The following is a 20712-nucleotide window of genomic DNA, read 5'->3' as shown; positions in this document are numbered from 1 at the left end:
GTCATAAAGAATTATTGAAAATTAGCTTCAAATAAATAAACTCTTAAATTGCATACAATTAGAAAGGTCATTAAATTTTGCATTTAAAGAACTACGAATTCAATTATTTCAATTTATCCATCATTAGTTAGTACAGTGTATAAATATAGAAAAAACTAATACACTTTTTAATACAATTCAGAATTTTTCTGCAAATTAAAAAATTCTTCTTTTGTACTTTGTCATAATTATAGCATAATCTTTCTAATTTCATTTTCAATTTCATTTTCGTGTAAGTATGCGAATTCGAACATGGATCGTTATTACGTTACACATTTTGATGCTTTAATAATAAAAATTTAGCATTTCGAGAGCAATTGGAAATTTTCTAAATGTTATATGCCCTGACGCGATGTAAGGGGCCGTAGGTTAAAAAAATTAATTTTGAGTTATTGATACTGTTTTATAGATTTTGAGTTGTTCTTTTACATATAAAAGTTAAAAATTGTTATAACTTTTACATTTTTTATTATTACCTTTAAAACACAGTCACACTTGAATTGTTTATATATGCAAGCAGAAGGCAGTTCAGAAAATCAGTCTCTCTATTTTCTCTGTTACACACAATTACCTTGCTTCGTGTAACTTCTAATACACTTTCTGCGAAATTCACTTCTAAGCTGTAAGGTCCCTTTTACCGCGCCAGGACACAAATTACATTTAATTCAACCTAATATCTCAAATTACATTATGAATGTCAAAGAAGAGAAAATTTTCCTTGCCGAGTTGGGAAAATTCGAAGGTAATAATTTCTAGGTATTCATACATATTTCGATAATTAAGTTTGTATGAATCACTGACGCCGAATTTAATGATCTTTCTAATCATAACTATTCACCTAACAAAATACACTGTCCAAAATTGATGATAATTTTTAAATAACGCTTACGGCAAGTATACACATTCTTTATGACGGTAATATATACAAATACGTACAGTCTATTAATTAAAAAATAAATATTCTTAAACAAAAAACAAATATATTTTTTTGTTAATTTCACTGTATACCTAAAATTGTTCAATTCTTACTGAAATTAGAAGCTTCAACCAGTAAAACTAATATATTTTTATAAATTACTAAAGCGGGTTTATTGCTAAATTTCTTTTGCAGATCACGAGAGAAATGGTACAACTAAATCTTCTTTATGTTCCACTTTAATATCTTTTAAAGCTAACACAGCCTTCTTGAGCAAGTCGGTTATCTACAAATAAAACATGAATTTACATCAATATCAGAAATTGATTATTTTGTGTGCTTGTCAATTTAGTAAAATTATCTGTCGCCCGCGTGCATTTTATTTTTTAATATGGATTTTTTTATAATTTAATAAAAGCAACTTCAAACGAACGTATTACAAAACATAAGATTCTGTTTCACTTTCTTTTCTGAGAGCTAAATTCATTCTAAAAAATGGCATCTGCATGGAAAAGTTATTTATTTGTACTTACTAATTCTTTGTCCGTAGTGCTAAGAGATTCAGAAGTGAGAACTTTTTCCAATGCAGGAATATCTTTTAACATACTTGGGGTCTGCTCGGGAACTTTGATACCTATAGTTTCTAACCGTTTCGCATAGGCTCTAGACCTCTCAATAACTTCATGTTGTTCCAAATTATGAGAATCCAAAGCACCAACATCAATTATATTGCTAAAATACGGATATGACTTCATATTATTATGTTTGGATTTAACATCCCGTATTGTCAAACAATTAAAATATTTATTTTGATTTTTTAAAATCTATCCAAAAATTTGGATTCAACGACTCAAAAAACCACCGAACAAGTTTTTAGAGAATCTAATCAAATTTAAATTTTTATGGTCACCATATTAAATCCGCCATTTTCAATTTTCAAAAAGTAACACCGGATTAATCTCCGAGTGATAAGTTTCAAGTTCATGTAAGATTTTCTCTCTGTTACATTGGGAATATCGAATGTTATAAGGAAATATACTGTTAGTTATTTAAACTTACGCTGCTGTTTCATGAAGTATTCTATTCAGGGCACTCTGCTCGTCAGTTTTCTTTGGAATTGAACTTGTATATTCATTGACATAAACATCGCTGAAAATAAAAGAAATTCAATAAAGTTTTGGATTCAACTGAAAATCTAGAATGTTTTTAATTTACCTAAGATGTTCTGTTATATACTTTATAGAACGAATAATAAACTTTTATAATTACTCAGTCAATATTTGATCTTAATTTTAAAAAAATTTTGTTTTAAAGTTTTAAAATATTTTTGATACAATTTATATAATCAGAATATGGATCAGACAGGTGGATACTGAGTTTAAAAATTAAATGAAGATGTAGACCAAGAAACTTATCCGCTACTCGTGGTTGAAGATATACCTTCCCAAATGGGAGGAAATAAATTTTTAGCATTTGACCTGTCTTCAGGATTTCATCAAATTCCGACAGATAGTGAAAGTCGAAAATATACAGGAATTATCATAATCGGAGGACATCAGTAATTTATGCAAAATTTAATTTTGTTTAAAAATAAACACCAGCCATCTTTCAAGAAAGGATCGTTCGTGATTTTCAAGGACTAATTAAGGAGTTCAATAAAATATTTCCGGAAGGCCGAAGATCCGCACATTTCTCTGTCCTGTCCTGGTATTTAATAAGCTTTGATCTTTAAAGCGCTGAAAAGTTTGTCTAATTTTCTATCCAGTCATATATTTAACTTTGTTTTTAACAAAATCAATATTAATTTTATGACGTCATGAAAAAGTGGCTTCCGGACAATTTTGCCAAATTGGCTTGCCGTAAGGCCCTTTAAACGTTCTATAATTATTGTTTTTTTGTATAAAACAATTATTTTTTACAAAAAAAAAAAAAAAATTCTTATTCTGAAATTTAATAAAATTTTAAAACAAATCACTTTTCAAAGTACAAATATAAGTGAATTTGATTAACATTTAGTGTACATTCTCATTTGGGTCTCCTAAATCTGATATAGTCTTAAACATCTGTCAAATTATTTGTTTATAATTTTTTTTTTAAATTGTGACCTGTCATTGATAAACCTTCTTACTTTTAACAAGAAAAATATACAGGAAATATGCAGAAAAAGATATCCATATCTTTGATGATTTGTTATGAGAAAATAAAAAATTGAATAGGATATTTTCTTTTTGAAATGTTTATTATATATATATATATATATATATATATATTGAGAAGTGTGGACATTTTTTTTAAATTATGTAACAAAATGGCTGCAAAAAATTAATTATTTTACTTAAAAGGTATTTATTTGATTTTTAAAAATAATTTTTTCGTTACTGAAGTATCTTTTTATTTTCCGAAATTTTATGATATTAAAAAATGTTAATTAGGTTCAGAGGAATTAAAAAATTAAGAAAAGCCTGCAAAATCAAAAGTTTTTTAAATATCTAACAGAAAACTAGACGTTATTAAATAAATTTATCTTACCTGTGAACTCGAGGAATATTAGCGCTACTGCTCACTGGATCAACTAATAAGTGAGTCCTTTCATTAACATCACTCTAAACACACGAAAAAGAAAATTTATTAAGTATTTTTTTTATTAAATGACAAAATTATAAAACTTTAAACAAAATTGAAAAACCGCTGCCAAGTTGTATATTTTTTTTTATAATTTTGGTGCTCATTTCATGAACACTTTACTTCCTCAGGGAGATAAAAATAATAGAAATATATGAATAACTTTTTATAAATATGGTAAAAGTGATTGAATTTTGAGTCAATCAATGTATTTTTAAATACTCTACAAGATAGTTACAATAATTTAATAGTTAAATAAAAATTTTGAAACAAAAAAGTTGAGAAAATGTCATTTTTCACAATTTTTGGTTTTTAAAATACCAATAATTTCGAAATTTATTATCGAATTAGGTTCAAAAATAGGTCAATCGAAGCGTTTTTTAATGCTCTACAAGTTGATAACGATAATTTTAAAGTTACTTCTACGTTTTTCAACAAAATTTTCAAAAAAGTCTTATTTTCCAAAATTTTTGATTTTTAAAAGTTTAATAACTCCGGTTAATATGGACGAAAAATGTTCAATTAGGGCTCAAAAGATGCGTCTAAAAAAACTCTACAAAATTATGGAAAAACATTTATAGGTGTCCTAACATTGTTTTCAAGTTATGGGCAAAAAACGTTTTTTTGCAAAATTTAAAATAAAAAAAAAATTTAGTTAAAATTTATTAATAAGCAGAAAGTACTCTCACTTTATGTCCGCAGGTGAGATCTACAATTTAAAAATAATTCAACCCAAAAGCTCTTCATGATTTCGAGATATTTATGAAAATGTGATGTTTACACACACACACACACATACGGAATGACATTTTTTAAAAATGTCATTTTTGAACTCCTGAGGTCAAATAACATAAAGATATGTCAAAAAATCGAACTCGAAAAATTTTGGTTTTACAGTACTTCCTCTATGAGGAAGTAATAAGTATAAAAAAGGGTTTAATGTTAAAAAATGTCGTTACTTATTTTGACCAACAAATATTTTGTAACACAATATTCGAAAATATTGTAAAAATTGAATCATCTTTTCGTTAATTATTAATTATTACCTATCAAGTCTAACATTTTAAAAATGTTCAATCTTTAAAAAGTGCATTATGATGGATATTTTAATAACAATGTCAACAATAATAATAGTTAATTGACGATAACATTTGTGAATATTTTCTAATTCTAATGTTAAGAATCATTGTACACCGTAGTGTACAATAGTGTCTTAATAAGTTAATAATAATTGAATTTCGTATAAGACGAAACTTGTTTTTATTGAATGTTTGACAACAATAGACAATATTTTCCTTTCATTTATTAATGACTGTTACCGAAAAATAAAAGCTAATTTACATATCGTGCCGTGTCTGGAAAAAAATTCTTTCAAAAATATTGTTTTACATGTTTTTTTTGTAATTTTACAAGTTGCAAACAATGAAATAGCTTGAAATATTTTGATACAAATTAAGGTTATGTTCACAGTTGAACAAAGCAATATTCATTTTAAGCTATAAATAAACATACCTCAAGGAATTCAATCAAAATAAACAAAAGGTGCACTTTCATCCGATGTTTTTTTTGGCAGAAAAACAAAAATAGTTTAGTTTAACATTAAACAGGTACTTTTGGGAAGTTATTCTTTGAGTTTAGAATATTATTTTATGAATATTTTCTTTTACCTGTGGACCAGTGTCTTCCTTACAAAGACTGTAACAACATCCCATTTTTCTTAGTAGTAATTCAACAAATTATAATTAAAAAATAGGTTAAAACAGACATATCTATCATTTTTAATTATCCAAGATAACTAAAGATCAAGGGGGTGAAATACTGTTTATTTCACAATGTCTCAGGCGGTGTTTACATTCTTGCATTCGAACAATGCGTTTTGCGTTGAATAATGAGATAGAGAGAGAAGAAAAGACATACTTCTATCCTTGCTACACTCAAGGTACGGTCTCACCTCGGCTCCTGCCTTGCCTGCCTGCAGGTTGTCATGGTAACACATAAGAGTAAGAGAGTCAGACAATTCACCTAAAACGGAACATATTGGTAACGTAACAATGCTAAGTTCGTTACGTTCACGTTACGTTCAAGGTGCTATTGTGAACACAACTGAAGGTACCCCCAACGCAGTATAGATTCTTAATCGGGAACGTAAAAACGGTTTTCAAAAAGGTGGTCAAACAGGAAAGATATAGCATAATGCAGTCAGGGTATGCGGTACGATCACACGACTTTCGGAAAAACCATTCTTGTCTTTCTCTCTTCCATAGCAGAAGCATAAGTTTGTCTCACTCTAAATTTTCTTACTTTTTTCCAAATACAGAAAAAATAAGAATTATTAAAAAATAATTAAAATAAAATTAGATTAAAATTAGATTAATTAAAATAAAATAAGAATTACCTATTATTCCTTTTTTGGAAAAAATAAGAAAATGCAGAGTAAGACAAACTTATGTCTCTGTCATAAGAGAGAAAATGACAAGAATAATTTTTCTAAAAGTAAGGCCGCAGTCCCATGGCAGCGTTTTGCGTTGCGTTGTAATAAGAGAGAATGCAGCAAACGTATATTTGCGTCTTTTTCTCTCCCATTACGACGCAACGCAAAACGCTGTCATGGGACTCCACCCTCACGCTTTTGAGGTGTGAAACCGCCTTTATTTTTTTTAATGAACATTAAGCACCATTTATTGTAGACGCACCTTTATACTGGAGAGAAATGATGGAATGAATGACTCACCGCTGGTCCGCTAGTTTCTCGAAACACGGAAATCGAGCCGCTGATTATTTTCCGAGTAGTGCTGTTTTGTATGCAATCAATCGCCGCAGTGAATTAAACACGTTGAAAATCAAATTAATAACAGTCGAAACGAAGGTCATTGAATTGAATGATTTGAAATGGGCGACTCTTTAGACGGGTCTGGAGATCCTTCTCCGGAGTCTCAAAACATTGCAATTGTAGATTATTCAACATTCGTTAATTATCTGCGAAAAATTGTCAAGATTCTTCTTCCCGACGAGGATGAGGTACCACCCAGTTTTAACCTCACTCTTGAGGACAAGAATAGTCAAGAGTCTATAAGAAAATTTATAAGCGACACCCAAGTTTGGGCTCTTTATATTCAAAGGAGTTCTAGCAAAGGTACTTTTTTCTACAATTTATGTATAAATTTTGTGCAATGTCAATTCTCTTAAATATAGGTTTTAATTTCCTCAAACATATTAACGTTTAACCCAAAGTAATGAAAGAACACCTTTTTTTAAAAAATCGGGGTTTACAAAAAAAACCTGGAGTTGATTGACTCCATGTGTTTTCGAAGGGTTAATTTTCCGTTGACAGGTAAAAGTAAGAGCCACTAATTACTTTGTCCGTTTTTAAATTTGCATGAGTTGGGAAGACGGTTGGGATAAGACAAGTAGGTTATTTCAAAGACAGAATGAAAAGAAGCGAAGCAAATTAATAACAACATAAAATTAAGGCTTCGCTCTCGTCTACTAAAACCTATTATTTACTACTTTTCATGCGATTTCCTACGATTTAGAAATTTTATTTAGATTTATGACACTTAAATTAAGTAATTAAAATCAGTGAATTTAATATTTCTCTTGTAAAATTAATAAATTTATAAATTTTGACAATATCAGGGTTCTCACAGGACTGGAGAATAAGAGAAGTCAGGAAACTTCAGTTAAAGTACCTAGTGAAAAAATATCAAATTATTGAAAACCCTAAATTATCTTTGAATTTTCTTTCTCACACCTCACAAATTTTTAAAACACCAATTAAAACTGGTACAGGTGCAATTTTTAGAAATAACCAATTACTTATTTTTGTGTTTAAATAATTAATTTTTCGTGAAACTTTTTGATAAAAATTGATTTATAACTAAATTTTAGTTAAAATTTTAGAAAATAGGGGTCAGGGTTTGCCAAGCGAATCAGATGAAATTAAAATGATTTTTTTTTAATTCAATTCAGGGTGGCCGCTGGACCGGGAAACCGGGAAATGACAGTGAATTTTTTTGGACAGGTAAAAACCGGGAAATGACAGTGAATTTTGATCTTGACCGGGATTTTGGAATTTTTTTTTAAAAACACACATTACTTTGTGAGAAAAAATAGAAATATTTATTTTAAGACTTAGGTATTAACTATATTTCATTAAAAAAGATTGAATGATCTTCTATAAAATCTATTTATATTTTGTCAGAGAATTTTATAAAAAGTACTATAAAAATATTCAATTTCTAGAATTTATAAGAAAATTATGAATTTTGTTGTCCAACGTAACAGACTTAGAAAAAGAAAATATTAAATTTAATTCTAAATTCTTTCTATTTCTAACAATAATTAAACAAAATATAATTTTAATTAAATTTGTCAAAAAAATTTCAAAGAGAAAAAATTTCACATCCTATAAAATAGTGAAAAATAAAGAAATTTAAAAATTTTTTTGCAATAATATTATAACAAAACAAATAAGAATTATTAAAAATTTGAACTAATTAGAACAAAAGTGATACGAAATTTATAAAAATTAATTTTTGAATAATAAATAAAGTAAATAAAAATAAATAAAATTTCTTTTCTTAGAAAATAAATTTTAAAAAACCGTATTTTTCATTAATATCAATTAGTTTTTTTTTACAATTATTCATAAGCAAATTTTTCTATATTTTAGAATGTTAAATTAATATTACTAATATTATTATAGATTGAATTTTAAAAAATTTTAAATCGAAGTTTTAGAAAAGTTGAATTTTAAAAGATTTTAATTAAAAATTCTGAATAAGTTAGTTTTTAAAAATATTTTTATTCACATTTTTTCAAATTAGTTATGTTTTTAAATATGTACCTAATATTTAATTGAAAATTTTTAAATTATTCAAAATTTCATGAAATTGTCTTGTAAACAAGTGGATTTTAGAAATATTTTAGTTATTTCTAGAATATAATTGAATTGAAATTTTGAAAATAATTTTTACTAAGTTACAGTAGCAATTCTTACAAATTATTCTAATTTAAAGGATTTGAAATTTGAATTTTTTTTTGAAATTTGAATACCTACTATATGGAAAAATAATGGATAATAATTAAATATTTATTTCAAAAAATCTATTTAAGTTCAAAATTATTTTTAGAGTAAACTAAAATATTTTTAGGGTTTGGAAAAAAGTCAAAGTTTTGTCTAAAAATCAGGAAATTCTTTCAATCTTTCATGGAATAATTTATTTTCAGAGTTATTATTTATGACCGGGAAAAATAATTTATGACCGGGAATGGACCGGGAAATGACAGTGAATTTTTTTTTACAAAAAAAGTGGCCACCCTGTCAATTTTTTTCTAACTCTTTTGAACTAAAAATAATGTGATCAAATTTTCTGAATAAAAAAAATTTTTTGTTAAAGTTATAAACAATTTAAATTTTTAACTGTGCCAAACGAATATATTTTTTTCTTGAGTCTATGTTAACCGATTTTAAAAAATAAAAAGGCGTTTTTTTGGCTTAAAATCTTGAATTTAAAAATATTTCGTATTTTCAAAAGAAAATTTCTAATTTTTTAAAAATTATTTATTTATAAAATTATAATAAAAAGACTTTTCTTCACGTTCTATGCAAAACTAAAAATTACTATCGTATTCTTCCCATATTTTTGAGTAAAAAGTGGTTGAGGAAAAAAATGTCCCGCTTTGAGGAATAACAATGTTAAATATTTATTACTAGTTTGATAAATGTTTAATATTGTTATTTTTCAAAGCGGGACATTTTTGTCAATAGTTTTTTTCTAAAAAAATGTGTGGAGAATAAGATAATATTTCTTAATTTTGGATAGAACTTAAAATGAGAGAGAGAGAGGATTTAAAATAAAAATTATTCACCAATATTTTGATACTTTATTATTCGACACATATTACGTTATTATCATTCTAATGTTTGTTTCAATAACAATGGGATATTTAAGTTTTATGGAGTGATATTGCTTTTTTGTGCCAGTTTCGAGATTTTATATTTAATTGAACCTAAAACCAATAAATCTGATTTTGAAATATTTTTGTTTAAAAAAAGTTGGATGTATAATAAGGTGTCCGTAAGGTATATGATAAAATTATAAATTAAGGCAAAATAAACGAAAACATTCGGACAATGAATAAAATATTTATTTACTCCAACGTTTCGAAATCTAAATGATTTCCTCTTCAGGGAGTCTATCCAAAAAAATATTCAAAATAAAAAAAAAAAATTATATACATAATTAAAATAATAATAAAAATAATTTAACAATAAATAAATAAAATAAAAAGTAATGGATAATTATCTTACCAAAAAATAATAATTAAAATTGACAAAGACTTAAATTTTTATGCCCTGACGATGGAGTAGAGTCTGGAGTCAGAAAATTATAAAGGAACTTAATATTCATAAAATAAATTTAAAAATAATTGACAAAAATGTGAAAAATAATCAATAATAAAACTAGTAACATGTTAATAATAATTTAAAAATTAATAATAAATAAAAATAATAAATAGTAAAAAATGAAAAAAAAAATGAATAAAATAAATAATAAACATACCATAAATAAATAAATAATCTGTCTTGGTATAAAAACAATAAATAAATAATAAATAACACATAGATAATAATTAAATAAATAACGGTTCACAATACAATAATTCACAATAAAATAAAATAAAAATAATTTGTCAAATTAAGTAAAAACGTATTGCAAACTACAAAGTCAAATTTAAAACTGAGCTCCAAACTCTATCGAGTCATTAAAGTGAATATTTATTAAACAGAGAAAATCAAAAACAAATAAAAACAATAAATTAAATAAGAACAGAGAATAAAAACTCAATGAGTATTTATTACGTTAAATTGCTGGAAATAAAATTCAAAATCATTTCGTACGATTTATCAAAATTATCCAAGTCGGTCATTTTATTATTGATTATTTTTCACATTTTTAAATTTAAAAATTTTTTTTCAATTATTTTTAAATTTATTTTATGAATATTAAGTTCCTTTATAATTTTCTGACTCCAGACTCTACTCCATCGTCTTTGTCTATTTTAATTATTATTTTTTGGTAAGATAACACAGGCAAACATTTTTTTTCGGAAAACAACCTGATTCTTGTAATAAACCAAATTTTCTTGAACCAGTTTTCTTTTTAAATAAAATGGTATTTGTAAAACCGTCTTTTAAATGTCTGTATTCAATCAAAACCCGTGTTTTAAAATACCAGTTTTTTTTAAAGTACCGGTTTTTAAAAAAAAAGAATACCGGTTTTAATGTTGAAACCGAAAATCGTCTTAAAAACCGGTTATGGATTTTCAATACCAAACACAGATCTATAAATCATATTCGTAATCAGGGACCCTGAAAATTAGAGCTGTGCAAAATTCGATTCGAATCGAGTTTTGTTCGGTTTTGGGGCACCGAAATGTCGAATGTTGAATATTCGACATTTGAATCTCCTAGTTCGAATGTCGATTTTTCGACATTCGTGCTAGGCGATTGAACTGTCGAATTTTGGAAATTCGACACTTTAGCGCTCCAAAACCGAACAAAACTCGGTTTAGTTCGAATTTTGTAGTTATTATTCGTATGTCGAATTTAGACACAGCTCCACTGAAAATCATAGAGTAACGAGTTTCAATTAAATCTGATAATTTTTTTAATTTTTGTAGTCGCCATTTTGAATTTTTTAAATTTGACTTCAAGTTGGAGTTCAGCTGGACTGCTAAGGGGTTAATTTGTCAAAATCAGGGTGGCCGCAAAATTTTATTTTCAAAATTCCTTGACTTTTCCCTGACTAATTTTTGATTTTCCCTGACTAACAAATTTTTGAATTATTTAATATTCTATATTAAAATGTCCGTAAAAAGGTCCAAACTTATAAAAAATGTGACGGCACCATTATAATGAGCTATATTACAAAAACGTCTAAATAAAAAACTGAATTGACATTTAAGTATCAAAGTTTTTTAATTTGTTGTTTTCTTTCGATCAAAATTCCCTGACTTTTAAAGAATTTTTAAAAATTCCCTGACTTTTCCCTGATTTTTCCCTGACTAACAAAATTCCCTGACTTTTCCCTGATTTCCAGTTTTTCCCTGACTTGCGGCCACCCTGAAAATATATAAACTTATCCTCAGGCATTGCTGATGACTTGAATGGTGAATTGAATTGTTTTTCAAATATTTATATTGCAGAAGAAGACAATGGCGAAGGTGAAGATGAAAAAGAAAACATGACTTTCTATGTTTCTAATGAAATTCATTTTACAAACACCAAAATGGCATCAATAGTTTTAATAAAACGAGGCACTTTAGTAGAAGCTGATAAACCTATTCATCCCCAATTGCGCATCGTCACACTTTCTGATGGTCCCGCTTATGAGACGCTGCATGCCATCAGCAAGACAATGGCGCCGTACTTCAAGAGCTACGTCAAAGAAACCGGAAGAGCGGACAGGGACGGTGACAAGATGGCGCCTTCCGTCGAAAAGAAGATCGCAGAACTCGAAATGGGTCTTTTGCATTTACAACAGAATATTGATATTCCCGAAATCTCTCTCCCCATACATCCGGTTGTCTTGCAAGTAATTAAGCAGTGCAGCGACGAAAGCAGAAAACCGAAAGTAGCAGATTTCGGCGAGAAGGTGGAAGACTCGACATTCCTTAATCAACTGCAAAACGGCGTCAACCGGTGGATCAAAGAAATTCAAAAGGTAAAGATATTCCTGTTTTTTTAAAGATTATATTTATAGGGTTAAATTTATTCTAGTGTGTTATTTATTTTATTCAGGTTACGAAACTAAATCGTGACCCAGAATCCGGCACAGCTCTGCAGGAAATATCATTCTGGTTAAATCTCGAGAGAGCCTTGCACAGAATTCAAGAAAAGCGTGAGAGTTTGGAAATCTCATTAACTTTAGACATTTTGAAACATGGCAAACGTTTTCACGCAACTGTCAGCTTCGACACGGACACAGGTTTAAAACAGGCTCTTGCGACAGTAAATGACTACAATCCACTGATGAAGGATTTTCCAATTAATGATCTTTTATCGGCCACCGAACTTGAGAGAATTCGTCTAGCAGTCCAACAAATTTTCACTCACTTGAGAAAAATTCGCAGCACTAAATATCCAATACAGAGAGTATTAAGATTGGTGGAAGCAATATCCAGAGATTTAGGACAACAATTACTGAAAGTTCTCGGAACGCGGAGATTGATGCACATTCCTTTCGATGATTTTGAGAAGGTAATGGGTCAGTGTTTCGAAGTGTTCAATACGTGGGACGATGAGTACGACAAGCTGACTGGTTTGCTGAGGGATGTTGTGAAGAAGAAGCGCGATGAGCATATGAAAATGGTCTGGCGTGTGTCTCCAGCGCACAAGAAACTTCAAACGAGAATGGAGCACATGCGGTGCTTCAGAAGACAACACGAGCAATTGAGGACTGTCATTGTCCGCGTACTGAGACCCACCATCAGACAGAACAACAATTCCACAATTGAAAATACCGAAGATGAGAATGTTGAAATCGAGTTCGCTTTGGACGCGGCTGACGCGAATGCCATTGGAGAAGTGAACTTCGCCTACGAGAATGTGAAAGAAGTCGATTGTTTGGATATCACGAAAGAAGGTTTAGAATCCTGGGAGGCTGCTGTGCACAGATACGAGGAACGAATCGAGCGCGTAGAGGCGCGCATAACAGCACATTTGAGAGATCAGTTGGGGACGGCCAAGAACGCTAATGAAATGTTCAGAATATTTTCCAGATTTAACGCCTTGTTCGTACGACCTCACATTCGAGGAGCTATTCGAGAATACCAAACTCAATTAATACAAAGGGTGAAGGACGACATCGAAGCGTTACATGAAAAGTTTAAGGTACGTTTCTCTCTTTTACCTTTTTCTCCGAATTATTGATATTTCTCCTCACGTAATCTCATATTTTATTTATAGGTTCAATATGCTCAAAGTAAATGCTGTAGAATGAGTTTAATAAGAGATTTACCACCGGTTGCTGGATCTATTATATGGGTGAAGCAAATTGATTACCAACTGACAATGTACTTGAAACGTGTGGAAGATGTTTTAGGTAAATGTTATGGCCATTGCTTTTGGAACAAATGAATATAAACAAGTTGCAATACTGATTTATAATTTTTTACAATTTATAATTTATAGGTAAAGGATGGGAAAATCACATAGAGGGACAGAAATTAAAAGCAGATGGAGACAGTTTTCGCACAAAACTTTCAACTCAGGAGATTTTTGATGAATGGGCTCGCAAAGTGCAGCAACGTAATATTGGAGTAACTGGTCGAATTTTCACCATTGAAAGTGTGCGCTCACGGTTAGGACGAGGGAATGTTTTAAAACTGAAAGTAAACTTTTTGCCAGAAATTATAACTCTCTCTAAGGAAGTAAGAAATTTGAAGAATCTTGGCTTCCGCGTACCGCTGGCGATTGTTAACAAAGCTCATCAAGCAAATCAGCTGTACCCATTTGCGATCAGTTTGATTGAGAGTATTCGGACTTATGAGAGGACTTTGGAGAAGGTAAGAATTCAACAAATTTATGTCCAGTTATATTTAAATAATTTACTATAATAGAGTGATTTAAATCGGCAAATGTCATGTATGTTATTAATTCCGTGAGCATTCCGAAACAGTATTTTTACTAGCTCCAAATTATTTGATTTATGGGATACATTGAAACCAAGATTCTGAATTGTCTTTTTATTGTTATCACGTTTCTATTTACTTTCGTTAGAAAGTATAAAGTGTCACATGTTGTCTAAAATCCTCATTTGACATAAATCAAGGTTGCCACAGGTCAGGGAAAAGTCAGGAAAAGTAAAATTGGTCAGGGAAGTCAGAGAAAAGTCGGGGATTTTTATTTAAGTAACTGGAAAAAATTGAATTTTGGAGAAGTTACAAATTATTGCAGAAATTCAATTATTTTCAAAAATAATAAAATTCTTCGCAGAAATTCAATTAAGTTCAAAAATTAAAAAGAATTCTCATAAAAATTCAATTATCTTTAAAAATAATAAAATTCTTCTCCAAATTTCAATTATTTTCAAAAATAATAAAATTCTTCTCCAAATTTCAATTATTTTCAAAAATTTTAATAAAATTCTTTGTAATATTTCAAATTTTTCTCAATTCAATGATTTTCAATATCTACAGTTTTAATAAAATTTTTCAAAAGAATTCAATTATTTCAAAAAAAAAAATGTTGATAAAATTCTAAGCAAACTTCGCAATAATTCAATTATTTTCATAAATAATAAGATTTTTTTACAAAAATTCAATTACTTTCATGAATAATAATAATTCTTTATGATAATTTAGTTTCGAAAAACATTCATTTATTCAATAAATTATTTATTTTTGTATTTAAATAATTTAATTCTTGTAGAATTTTCCAATAAAAATTGATTTTAAAATGAATATTAGTTAAAATTTTAGATAATAATTGAATATTAAAAGCATTATAGCATGAATTTTTAAAAATACATAATTGAATTCTTTCGAAGAATTTTAACAAAATTTTTGAAAATAGAGACATTTGTCGAAGAGTTTACTTAAAATTGTATTAAAAATAATTGAAATCCTGTGAAAAATTTTATTAATTTATGAAAATAATTGAATTCTTGCAATGAATTTTTTCAAATTTTTTTTTAAATAATTGAAATAATGTAAAGAATCTTATTATTTATGAAAATAATTGAATTTCTGCATCGAATTTTATTACATTTCTTTAAATAATTGAATTCTTTTGAGAACTTTTATTAAAAAAGTAGATTGTGAAAATATTTGAATTTCAACCAAGAATTTCATTATATTCGTGAAATGTAATTAAATTCTTACAAAAAAATTAAGAGAATAATTCCATTTTTCTAGTAATTTACTTTAAATTGTATTATAAATAATTGAAATAATGTAAAGAATCTTATTATTTATGAAAATAATGGAATTCTTACAACGAATTTTATCAATTTTTTTTAAATAATTATATTCTTTTAAAAACTTGTATTAAAAATGTAAATTTTGAAACTTTTTGAATTTCAGCGAAGAATTTCATTATTTGTGAAATGTACCTAATTTAATTCTTGCAAAACATTTTTGAAGATAATTTTATTTTTCGAGAAATTTATTTAAAATTGTATTAAAAATAATTGAAACCATGCGAAGAATTTTATTATTTATGAAAATAATTAAATTCTTGCTTAGAATTTTATTATAATTTTTGTAAATAATTTAATTTTTTTTTTGAAAAATTTTATGGAAATTAAAATTTTTATAAAACATGAAGATATCAATCACTCCGAGTCGAAAACTGGGAGTAATTAATATCTTCATGTTTTATAATAATATTTTTATAAGTTTTTGAATTTTAAAAATGTTTGAATAATGTTTTGAGGAATTTTAATTCCTATGGAAAAATAATAATTAAATACTTATTTAAAAATTTAGTTATTGATGTTTGCGAATAATTTTACAATTTAAGAAATTCGTAAGTAAATGTAATAGAATGTTTTTTTGAGTATCTAATAATTTTTAGAGTGAATCAGAATATTGTTTATGGTCAGGGAAAAAGTGAAAATTTTGTCTGGAAATCAGGGAAAAGTCAGGGAAAAATAAAATTAAATATTTGTGGCAACCCTGTAAATATAAATAAACAAAATAAATGTTGCTTTTTCAGATTGAAGATAAAGGAAATATTATTCCTCTAGTAGCTGGCATGCGAAAAGAAGTTTTAGTTCTTATTTCTGAGGTAAGTAAGACAACCGTAACTTAAATTATTTTATGCAAAATAGAGTAGTGCTTTTCAATTTTTACTCATTATAATTCGCACCGGTTTTGCATGAAAAAAAACGTCTTTATCTCAACTTTCTAGGGTATTGCTCTGGTGTGGGAAAGCTACAAATTAGATCAATACGTACAACGACTGTCAGATGTCGTCGTTTCATTCCAAGAGAGAGTTGAAGATCTTCTAGTAGTTGAAGAACAATTGGACGTTGACGTACGCTCCTTAGAAACATGCCCATATTCCGCAAATACATTTGCCGACATTTTGTCGAAAATTCAAAAATCAGTCGACGAATTGTCCTTGAAAAATTATTCCAATTTACACATTTGGGTCACGAAACTTGACGAGGAAGTGGAAAAGAATTTAGCAACCAGATTAGAGGCTGGCATAAAAGCATGGACCGACGCTCTTATGGGTCATAAGAAAGAAATCGACTTGAGCATGGACACAGACGCTCCCACTCTACCAACTCACAAACTCGGCGGCGATCCCAAAATTCAAAACCAAATACACGAAGTGCGAATCACGAACCAAACCATGTACTTGTATCCAAGCATCGAGGACGCTCGATTTCAAATTATGCAACAATTATTCGCTTGGCAGGCGATCGTCACTTCACAAATTCGACTGCAGAGTTCTAGGTATCAGGTGGGACTTGACAAACCCGAGACGGGAACTTATAGGAATCTTTTGACAAAACTACCGTTGGGGAAAGTGCCCCTGGAAGCTGCTTATGGTGCTATAGAAACTAAGATGAAAGACGTTGCGGTCTATGTGGATCAGTGGCTGAGATACCAAGCTCTTTGGGATTTGCAGCCGGATAATCTGTACGGGAAACTTGGGGAGGATATTGGTTTGTGGATGAAGTGTTTGAATGACATTAAGAAGACGAGAACTACTTTCGATACGTCGGACACTAGGAGAGAGTTCGGACCGATTATTATCGATTTCGCCAAAGTTCAGAGCAAGGTTTCTTTAAAATACGATTCTTGGCATAAAGAAACTTTAGGGAAGTTCGGCACACTCCTGGGGCATGAAATGACTAGTTTCCACGCGCAGGTTTCAAAGTCGAGAAGCGACCTGGAGCAGCAGTCAATAGAAGCTGCGAGCACGACCGACGCGGTTGGATTCATAACCTACGTTCAGTCGCTGAAACGAAAGATGAAAGTTTGGGAGAAGCAGGTTGATATTTACCGAGAGGGGCAGAGAATTTTGGAACGGCAGAGGTTTCAGTTTCCGTCTACTTGGCTGCACGTGGACAATATTGACGGAGAGTGGGGAGCCTTCAATGAAATTATAAAGCGCAAGGACACTAACATACAAACTCAGGTGGCTTCGTTGCAAATGAAAATTGTCGCAGAGGATAAAGCGGTCGAAACCAGGACTACTGATTTCCTGTCCGACTGGGAGAAGGGAAAACCCGTCGAGGGTCATCTGCGGCCTGACGATGCCCTCCAACAACTGCAGATGTTTGAGAGCAAATTTGCAAGATTAAAAGAAGAGAGGGATAATGTCACCAAAGCCAAAGAGGCTTTAGAACTGCAAGAACCGGGATCAACTTCCGCGAGTGAGGACAGAATGCAAGTAATCTTCGAGGAACTTCAAGACCTGAGAGGAGTGTGGTCCGAATTATCGAGAATTTGGACCCAAATTGATGAAACGAGAGAAAAGCCGTGGTTGTCGGTTCAGCCGAGAAAACTGCGCCAGCAACTGGACACGATGATGAGTCAACTGAAGGAACTCCCGGCGAGACTGAGACAATACTCCTCCTACGAATACGTAAAGAAAATGCTGCAGAGTTACACGAAGGTCAATATGCTGATTGTTGAACTCAAATCAGATGCCTTGAAGGAGAGACACTGGAAGCAGCTCACGAAGCAGTTGAGAGTCAGTTGGGTACTCAGTGAACTTACTCTCGGTCAAGTGTGGGACGTGAATTTACAGAAGAACGAAGGGATCGTCAAGGACATTATCCTAGTGGCCCAAGGTGAAATGGCCCTTGAAGAGTTTCTCAAACAGGTGCGTGAATCTTGGCAGACGTACGAATTGGACCTTATAAACTACCAGAACAAATGTCGTCTAATTCGCGGCTGGGACGATTTGTTCAACAAAGTCAAAGAGCATATTAACTCCGTAGCTGCAATGAAACTGTCTCCTTACTACAAAGTTTTCGAAGAAGAAGCTCTAACCTGGGAGGAGAAGCTAAACAGAATAAATGCTTTATTTGATGTCTGGATAGACGTTCAAAGACGCTGGGTCTACTTAGAGGGCATATTTTCCGGAAGTGCGGATATCAAAACCCTCCTGCCGGTTGAGACATCACGCTTTCAGAGCATAAGTTCGGAATTTCTTGGCCTAATGAAAAAAGTTTCCAAATCGCCAATGGTGATGGATGTCCTGAACATTCCCGGTGTTCAAAGAGCTTTGGAACGTCTTGCCGATCTTTTGGGCAAAATACAAAAAGCACTGGGAGAATATCTAGAACGTGAGAGGACATCTTTTCCCAGATTTTACTTTGTCGGTGACGAGGATTTATTGGAAATTATCGGTAACAGTAAAAATGTTGCCAGACTTCAGAAGCATTTCAAGAAAATGTTCGCTGGCGTCGCTTCTATCCTGTTGAACGAAGATAATACGGTTATTACCGGAATTGCTTCTCGAGAAGGCGAAGAGGTGAAATTTCAAAATCCGGTGTCGACCGTCGATTATCCGAAAATCAACGAATGGTTGACTTTAGTGGAGAAGGCAATGAGAGTCACACTCGCTTCAAGTCTCATGAAAGCCGTGCAAGACATTAAACAATTCAAAGAAGGGAATATAAATCCACACGCTTTCATGACCTGGTGCGACAACTATCAGGCGCAGATCATCGTTCTGGCAGCGCAGATTCTTTGGTCCGAGGATGTCGAAGCTGCTCTACACGAGGCTCAAGCTGTTAACAATAGCAGTCCCTTGGAGAAGGTTTTGGTCCAGGTCGAAGGGACTTTGAATATTCTGGCAGACTCTGTCCTGCAGGAACAGCCTTCGTTGAGAAGAAAGAAGTTGGAACATTTGATCAATGAATTCGTGCACAAACGCACAGTGACCAGGAGGCTTATTGCGAACAAAGTGTCCAACCCAAAGGCTTTCGAATGGCTATGTGAGATGAGGTTTTACTTCGACCCCAGACAGACGGACGTTCTCCAGCAACTGACGATACACATGGCGAATGCGAAGTTCTACTACGGCTTTGAATATCTCGGCGTGCAAGACAGATTGGTACAAACTCCTCTCACCGACAGGTGTTACCTGACAATGACTCAGGCCTTGGAGGCGCGTTTGGGAGGTTCGCCTTTCGGACCCGCAGGCACTGGAAAAACTGAATCTGTCAAAGCCTTGGGGCATCAACTCGGCAGATTTGTTTTGGTCTTCAATTGTGATGAAACGTTTGACTTCCAGGTAAGTTATCCTTCAGTTTTACTAAATATTTTCCGTATTCCATTCGAGCTGATTTTTATAATGCAATGTTGTTTTAAAGGCTATGGGTCGCATCTTCGTCGGACTTTGTCAAGTCGGTGCTTGGGGATGTTTCGACGAGTTCAATCGCTTAGAAGAGCGAATGTTGTCAGCCGTCTCGCAACAGGTGCAGACTATCCAGGAAGCTCTGAAGAGTCAAATGGAAGGCAAAAAGGAAGGAACTTTGTGTGTCGAATTGGTTGGAAAACAAGTGAAAGTGTCAACCGACATGGCGATATTCATCACGATGAACCCTGGCTATGCCGGCAGGTCCAATCTGCCAGACAATTTGAAAAAATTGTTTAGATCCCTGGCTATGACTACTCCAGATCGTCAGTTAATCGCTGAAGTCATGCTTTTCAGTCAAGGTTTCAGAACAGCCGAGAAGTTAGCTTGCAAAATTGTGCCATTCTTTAAGTGAGTAATTAATGTTTAATCTCGTATTTTTTACAATATTAAAACTACTTTAAGTATTTGGTAAAAGGGTAATTAATAAATGCTTTAACCCTCCGTCACACACATGGGAAAAAATTACGACTTTACACACGTTTAGAGGGAATCCCTCACCACATTGTAAAATAAGCAACATTACAACATAAACAAAGGAATCAACAAAAATTTAGTTTTAACACAAACTTACAAATATGCAGTAAATTATTCTAAATTATAAAATTAATAAAATTAATTTTCGGTCTCAAAAATAAAAATTAATTACACGAATGCACATCTTCGAAGGAATTCCACTTGACATGTAAAAATAATGTAACATTAACAAATAAGCAAAAAAATCATTAAACAATTCATTTTA

General features: G+C 30.8%; 2 protein-coding genes across 2 annotated transcripts in view; one reads left to right on the top strand and one right to left on the bottom strand.

Annotated features, from left to right (window-relative positions):
- Nucleotides 1-98: 98 nt before the first annotated feature.
- LOC122512337 (ragulator complex protein LAMTOR1) lies at nt 99-5429 on the bottom strand. The gene is made up of 5 exons (XM_043628111.1): nt 5245-5429; nt 3485-3558; nt 2015-2104; nt 1489-1687; nt 99-1241 (listed from the first exon to the last, which is right to left on the bottom strand). Exons 1-5 carry the CDS (start codon nt 5287-5289, stop codon nt 1152-1154), a joined length of 498 nt encoding a protein of 165 aa, XP_043484046.1. The 5' UTR covers nt 5290-5429; the 3' UTR covers nt 99-1151.
- Nucleotides 5430-6323: 894 nt separating this feature from the next.
- The window catches only part of LOC122512352 (dynein heavy chain, cytoplasmic), a 30397-nt gene continuing 16008 nt past the window's right edge, over nt 6324-20712 (top strand). The window contains exons 1-8 of the mRNA XM_043628133.1: nt 6324-6710; nt 11789-12306; nt 12384-13475; nt 13551-13686; nt 13776-14149; nt 16302-16373; nt 16497-19847; nt 19927-20321. Coding sequence (XP_043484068.1) covers nt 6467-6710; nt 11789-12306; nt 12384-13475; nt 13551-13686; nt 13776-14149; nt 16302-16373; nt 16497-19847; nt 19927-20321 — 6182 coding nt within the window. The 5' untranslated portion in view covers nt 6324-6466. The remainder of the gene's footprint in view (nt 6711-11788; nt 12307-12383; nt 13476-13550; nt 13687-13775; nt 14150-16301; nt 16374-16496; nt 19848-19926; nt 20322-20712) is intronic.

The sequence above is a fragment of the Leptopilina heterotoma genome, unplaced genomic scaffold, assembly GCF_015476425.1.
Source record: "Leptopilina heterotoma isolate Lh14 unplaced genomic scaffold, ASM1547642v1 Lhet_97, whole genome shotgun sequence".
NCBI lineage: Eukaryota > Metazoa > Arthropoda > Insecta > Hymenoptera > Figitidae > Leptopilina > Leptopilina heterotoma.
This window is presented reverse-complemented; position numbering and strand designations above follow the sequence as displayed.